General features: G+C 52.1%; 1 protein-coding gene across 1 annotated transcript; it reads left to right on the top strand.

Moving 5' to 3' along the window:
- Window positions 1-1,501: 1,501 nt before the first annotated feature.
- On the top strand, window positions 1,502-4,487 carry ATF4 (activating transcription factor 4). Its single transcript, XM_054632350.2, has 3 exons — window positions 1,502-1,899; window positions 2,723-3,037; window positions 3,550-4,487. Exons 2-3 carry the CDS (start codon window positions 2,821-2,823, stop codon window positions 4,395-4,397), a joined length of 1,065 nt encoding a protein of 354 aa, XP_054488325.1. The 5' UTR covers window positions 1,502-1,899; window positions 2,723-2,820; the 3' UTR covers window positions 4,398-4,487.
- The last annotated feature ends 2,545 nt before the right edge of the window (window positions 4,488-7,032 follow it).

Below are 7,032 nucleotides of genomic sequence, written 5' to 3' on the forward strand. Positions count from 1 at the left end.
TAGACCTGAGCAAACAAGGTGAAGGCTATGGCTTTACCCCAATACTACTGAAGCCTTAAATGGAAAATAGTGGAGCCTTTTGCAGAAGTAGCTGAGAGCAAGCTGAGCTGCAGGATGAGGATGTTTGAACAAAGTCCCACTGCAGCTCTTAGAGCTGATGGTGCTGGCAAAGTGGAAAATCAACCTTTTGAATCTGGGTAACTCTGACACAATGAGGAATGACACAGGTATTGAAACTCCCAGCTCACCGGAGCTGTCCAGTGCCTGTGTGACCCGACTGAAAGGATGATGAAGGAACTGAAGCCAGTGGAAACCTGTTGACCCCTGTGAGTTTCTTGCTGTGAGCTGTCTCAGTGGGGACCAGGCCAGATGGTAGAACTGTTTAAGCAGGAACTGGGTGGGGAAAGAGTCCTAACTTTCTTTCCTGGAAGCAGGCTGATTTGTATCAGATAAAATGCAAAACTGCACTTTGAAAGCTACCCAAGGTGACACTGCCCTTTGTAGATGCGAGGCTCTACAGGTGATCAATTAATGCTCACACCAGTCGAGTGATGTCTGCACAGAGAAGAGAGAAGCAACTACATCCGCATGAAATTGCACGGCAGGAGACGACATTTTTATTCCTCAACTGTGGAATAACCAACTTAATTTTCAGCCCTTGCATGGGTTGAAGGCACTAGTTTGACTGATACTGTCGGCTGCCGGGCAGCGCGGCTCTGCAGCCAAGCTCCTCAGAAGCCTCTCGGGTCGGTGCGGCGCCATGGCCGCTGTGAGGCTGCGGGCAGACGCCCTCCTGTACGCACAAAAACAAACAGCCCCGGAGAGCCCGTAATCTACGCACTCCATGTGTGGGGCAGGCAGGGAGGGAAGGCAGCGCGTTATCTAAGGGAGCAGGACGCCACGGCGGGCTGCCGCCGCCTCGGGGGCGCCATGCCAGCGCCTCAGCCGGGGCCGCAGCCGCCAGCTCCCGCCTGACCTCAGCGGGGCTTTGTGTGGCCAACAAAAGGAGCCGTTGGAAATCGAAGTGGGGAGCACACTCTGCTTCCAGAGGGGCATGTCAGGGGAAACGCAGGGCTGCCGTCAGCGGGCGCCATTTTCCTGCCCGGCCGCTCGTTCTCGACCCGCTCCCAGCATCATCTTTATTTCCCCCACCCCGTCCAGCCGCCATTTTCCCACCCGCAGTTCCTTCTGCCCCGCTTCCCCTCCGCATTGGTCTCCTCCGAGCCCTGGCCAATAACAGCCCACGGGGCACGTAAACTACTCTCCCGTAGCCAATGAGCGCCGCCCTTCCCACGTGGTGAGCTGCGTGACGTTTTCCGCGCGAGCTCCGGCTCTTTGTTGGCGGGTAAAATTCCCCCCCCCCCAACGCTCCCCGCGGGGGAGGGGGGGCGCGTCCTCAGTCGCTCTGGTCACGTGTCACAGCCGCGCCCAAAGTAGGGGTGTCCGACGCGCATGTATACATGATATAGTCCCTTCTTGACTGTTCCGTCGTGGAGCTGTGGCGTTTTGTCGGCGGCTCCTGTGTTTAACTCGTAGCAGAACGGCAGGAGAGAAGCCCACAAAGACAGGCCACAGGCCCCGAGCTGCTGGTGACAGGCAGGTGACGCCTGGCGGAAGGATACCTCAGCGCTGCAGCTTTTCTGGCAAAGCGTCCCATATATAAAAGCGGAGCAGCGCCGCTGCCACCTCATTGTTTCCTGTCGCCGAGAGAGGAGGTTGTGTGCGCGGCTCTGTCAGTGTGCGCAGCACCTCCCGCGCGGCGCGGATAAGAGCAGCCCTCCCTCCCCTCGCCGCCATGGCTCTTTAAGGCGGCAGGGCCAGCGGCGGCATCGGCCAGTGCACCAGGGGCAGCAGCAGCGGCGGCGGCCTCAGCACACCCCCGGCATCTGCAACCATGGCGTGAGTATCGTGTGTGAGGGACGGCTGCTCCCTCTCTTGTGTGGTGATAGGCGCCCTCTTACCCTCTTGGGGTGCGTTTAATGCGCGTGTGGTGTTAGTTGGTATCTCACGGGGAGCGGGGGGAAATATCTAGGTATACTAATGTAATACATTAATTACCTAGTTACGCCAAAATGGGTGCGAGGTGGGGAGCTCTTTGTAGAGCTCAGTACCTCCGGGTGCGGCGAGTGTCAGAAATAACAGGAAATGCCATTTCGAAAGAATTTACGAGCGTCTACGTTTCCTATCGTTCGAAAAACCTTGCTTTCGAAAAAATCTGGCATTTTATTCTGTAATATTTATTTTCTGAGATTTTCATGGGAATAAGGGACTCTCCCAGGGGGGATTTCTTGGCTCTCGCGAGGGAAAGTGCTGCTGTATGTAAGGGAAAATGGGGCATTAGAGGTTGTAGGGTTTTGAGTCTTATGGACCACGTGCTGGAATCGCAGATAGATGAACGGGCTTGTTACTCATCTGGCTCCAATAGTAATGTTAAGTGTTGTAGTAATGTAGCGTTAAGCCTGTCCTGGCCATGGGGCGCACAGCCCTGTGCGGTGCTGGAGCCGCGGTGGAAACGTGGCAGGACACAAAATGGCGGTGGCACCGCGAAATGGCGACGGGTGGGCGGGGCCGGCCCCGAGGGAGGCGGGGGACGCGCAGCAGCACAGAAATAAAGAATTGAGATAATCTGTGAAGTTCCGCCGTGCTCCCTGAGGCGCCCCCGGTAGAAAAGGCTACTATGTTGGTCGAACCAAATACTGATGGGTGCAAGTTCTGTTCGCAGGTTTTTCACGGCATCGCACAGCAGCATTGCTGTAGTCGACGAAAAAACCTTCTACTTGTCTACATCCTTCGACGTCAAAGCATTAAAAGCTGACGAAAATGAGCTTCTTGAACAACGAGATGCTGTTGGGGGATTCAATATCCCCCTTCAGCCAGCCGTGTTCGGTGGCTGAGGAAAGTCTGGGACTCCTAGATGACTACCTGGAGGTGGCCGAGCCCCTCGGTTCGCATGGGTTCTCCAGCGACAAGGCTAAGGCAGTCTCCTCCAATTGGCTTGCTGTGGACAGTTTAGGCAACACCATAGATAGCAGTCAGGGTAAGGTATTACTTCTTTTCGTAAAGGGCAACAATTACATAGTAACACAACATTCCAGTTGAAATTAAATTGCTAGGTTTTCTTAAATCTGAAGGCGATCTGAGGTGTGTTACCTGGGCTTGGAAAGAGTGTATGCTATGCTGCTTACCCTACAAACATTTGCTGGTTATGGTAAAGTGCCTCTTGTGCTGGCCTTAAAATAACACACCAGCTCTTTCTGTTCCTTGACAGAGGTAATAATAAGAAAGCATGGTTGTATGTTGTGAATGTCCCTGAATTCTTCTGGTATTTAAATAGGAGGGTTGGAATGTCACAAGAGCTGGTTATGTTGTATCCTGCAGTTTGAGGAGCTTAATGAAAGAGTATTTTTTTCCTGATGGTTTACTCTTTGTGCTATAATACATGAGAGAGCAAAGATGCCGAGTTGATAAACTGATAGATTGTTTTCATAAGCTTGAGTTGCACTGTGAGATGGCTTACTGAAGTGGTAATCTACTTTCTGTATTGTGCAGAGGATGCCTTCTCTGGCATGGAGTGGATGGTGGAGAAGATGGATCTGAAGGAATTTGATTTTGATGCCCTGTTAGGTATGGAACATCTGGAAGCCACCGTCTCACCAGACGAGCTGATGGCCACGTTGGAAGACACGTGTGATCTATTTAATGCTACCATCCAGGAATTTCACAACAAAGAACTTCCACTGATGAATAACGTAATCACCCATCTCCCTGAATCCCCCGTTGGAGCAGATCCAATGGCTCCATTGGCTTCCCTTTGGTCTTTTCCCCTCTCCCCAGGGTCTCTGACTTCCACTTCAGACCACTCATTTAGTTTAGAACTAGGAAGTGAAGTGGATGTTCTGGAAGGAGAAAGAAAGAGGGAGTACCCCACTGTGGTGGTGGTGATCACCAAGTCTGAGAAAGAGGATGAGAACCACTCAGATGATAGTGGAATATGCATGAGCCCAGACTCCTACCTGGGAACCCCCCAACACAGCCCCACCAATTCACTTGGATCCCCCAATGGCAACCAGTTCCCTGCAGATGCCCCTTGTGGCTCTGTGCAGTCCAAACCATACGATCATCCTGCAGAGAAGGTAGTGTCAGCTAAGGTGAAAGGAGAAAAGAAAATCGATAAGAAACTAAAAAAGATGGAGCAGAATAAAACTGCTGCCACGCGTTACCGGCAGAAAAAGAGGGCGGAACAGGAGGCACTGTCTGGGGAGTGCAGAGAGTTGGAGCAGAAGAACCAGGCCCTGAAGGAGAAAGCAGATTCCCTTAGTAAGGAAATTCAGTACTTAAAAGATCTGATAGAAGAGGTCCGCAAGGCCAAGGGCAAAAGAGCTAGAGTCCCTGAGTAGGGTAGTCAGCAGTGTTGTGTGCATGTATATAAGCTTCCTGCTAAAGCTGTGTATTGCTGTCTAATAAATAATTTTGTAGTAAATGTGCAATGATGGTGTGTGATGAGTGGTACCTGTAAAACCAGCATGACTTGAACCACACCTCGGTGTAAGTACAAGCACAACAAGCTATTGTGTGTCTGGCGAGTGCAGTGTGTCACTTGGTGCTGCTTGTTCTGGGTGTGGATGCAGTGCAAGTGCACAGAGTGCATGGAACTGGAGTGTGTGGAAAGTGTCGCAGTTGACCTGGCCCCTCAACAATTTACATGTATTCTAAAGTAACACTGAGGTGCCTCGGGGTTTTCAGCAAATTTGTAAGCCCATTGAAACAAGTCAGAGTGGAGAGTCATGGAAGGCATAAAGTCAGTAATACCATGTGGTGGGAGGTGCTTATTTTCGGACGTGGGTATTTCTCTGAAGGGAGGAAAAGAGTCCAGGGACAAAATAAAGTTGCGAACACTGGTTTAATAAAGCTTGCTAGGAGACAAAGTTCAGAGCAAGCACCAGTGTTAACTATCCTGTGAGTCTCCCTAGTGCCGAAACCCGAGCAGGAGCTGTTGCCTGGCCCTGTCAAACTGGTGTGAGCTGGGCCAAGTGGATGGGGATTACTGATGGGTCATGTTCCTGTATCAGTGTGAAAGTGCTTCAGCCACCCACTGATGAGTCAAATTTTTAAAGATAATTCTGCCTTTATACGGCCAAGGCTGTAGCTGAGTTGGTCCATAGAACTAGTTCAGCTCTGATCCTGCCTCAGCTGTGCAGGGAGGATACTGATGTGCTGGGGCACCTATGTTTGTGTGGGGGTGTTGGGTGTTAGGGATTTGGGATGTGCCATTTTAAAACTACCTCATGTATGCTCAATTTATTTTTTTGGCCACTGGTACACCCATTTAACACTGCTTAATCCCTTTGGCATATGGACACACCACTAGTGTGGCTTCCTCAGCTGCTGGGCTCAGGTGCTGGACATCTGAGCCTGGCTGGCACGCATGCAGTGCAGTGACTTCAGCGCTCCAGTCTGTGCTGGAGTGGGGAGGGACAAGGTCCTTAGGGAAACCTTGGAGAGTGGTTTCTCCATGGGCTGGAGTGGAGAGGGGAGAGGTCCTTAAGGGAACCTTGGGGAATGGTTTCTCCAGTTGCAGCCTGCTGAGGGTCATGGTCTCTGGCTGCAGTCCTTCATCCCTGCTCCTTGCCCAAGCCCTTAGGGTGAGGTGGGATAACAGCTGTGTGCTGGGGGCCTGGTGTGCCAAGGCTGCTCCAGCCCAGGGATGGTGCTGCTGGCAGCAGGAGCTGGTTGCTGCCATGGAGGGCTGAATGGCCAGGCCCTCAGAGGCACCTGTCTGTGCTTACAGCTGTGCCTGGGTGCTATTTAAAAGAAGGGTCCCCATCAGGAGTTAGGGCTTGTGTCACACTGTGGAGGGGGTGGATAACTAAGACCCTCCCCTTGGAATCATGTTTGAGTAGTCTCAAACCTCCTGGGTAAGGGCACTGGTGACCAGGTACTGTATGAATGGGGTGCACTGCAAACTGGAGACTGCAAGCAGGGACAAGGAACTCTGTTGTGGTTTAGGAGGTAGACCAATGTAATAGGTGTCGTTCAATTCAGCTGCATCAGCCAGGTTGGGGATGGGGATCATTAGAGGCAGAAAAGCCCCAAGGTTTTGGTCAAATTTGCACCTGAGGTGTCATTGTGCTTGGTCTCAGTTGAGCCACAGAAAAGTGGCTGTGAGTCTATCAGCCGGTGGCTTCCCTGTGTAGGGAAAACCGTCCTCTCCTCCTCATACTGATTCCCCCTTTCCCACCACAGGGCAACCACCTCCTCTTCCCTTAGAGCCATAGCAACTTCTGCTTATACCTGGCGGCAGCCAGGGCTGAGGGAGCATCTCCTGTGTTCTGCTACCCTTACCCAGTTCTCCTGAAGCCTGAAAAATTAGCAGCACATTTATCCCCTCCCCACCCCTGTCTGTGGGGTGGGGAGGGGGTAAATGCCCTGGCAGCCCTGGCAGGACTGTCGGTGAGCCACTTGTGGCTAAAACCAATTTTTCTCTGCATTCATGCTCTGCAAGTGGATGAGCTGGCCAGTAAGTTCATGATTCTGGTTTCTACAGCCCTGCAGAGGATAGGCAGGTCCAATTTACCAAATGACACTCACTCCAGGGAAGGCAGATCAGAGCTGGAACAGGTGAGGAGGAATGCATGATGCATCCATGCTGCTTTGCTCTCTGCAGCCATGTGAGTGCTTTACAGAACTCCTTGCAAGAGAATCAGGAACCTGCCCTTAAAGAGCAGTCAGCACCGTCAGTGCTTGCTGAGGCTCCGAGCTTGTGGTTTTGCAGAGGCAGCCCATATGGCAATCTCCTGCAACGCCTGCTTGAAATGACGCTGTGTTTCCATACTTAGTAACTTAGTTAAGATTTTACAGGGGCTGGAGATCAGGGCTGACTCTTCCTCTGCATTTTTAATCTAGACTTTTCCTCCAGGCTTCAGTTAGGCACAGCAAGCATCACACCACTTGGCTCTGCAGCCCAGCAGCTTGTCCAGCCTGCAGCAGGAGCCAAGGAACACCCAGGACACCGTCACAAGCTCCAGCCCACAA

This window comes from Agelaius phoeniceus, chromosome 5 (assembly GCF_051311805.1).
Source record: "Agelaius phoeniceus isolate bAgePho1 chromosome 5, bAgePho1.hap1, whole genome shotgun sequence".
In the NCBI taxonomy this organism is placed as follows: Eukaryota; Metazoa; Chordata; class Aves; order Passeriformes; family Icteridae; genus Agelaius; species Agelaius phoeniceus.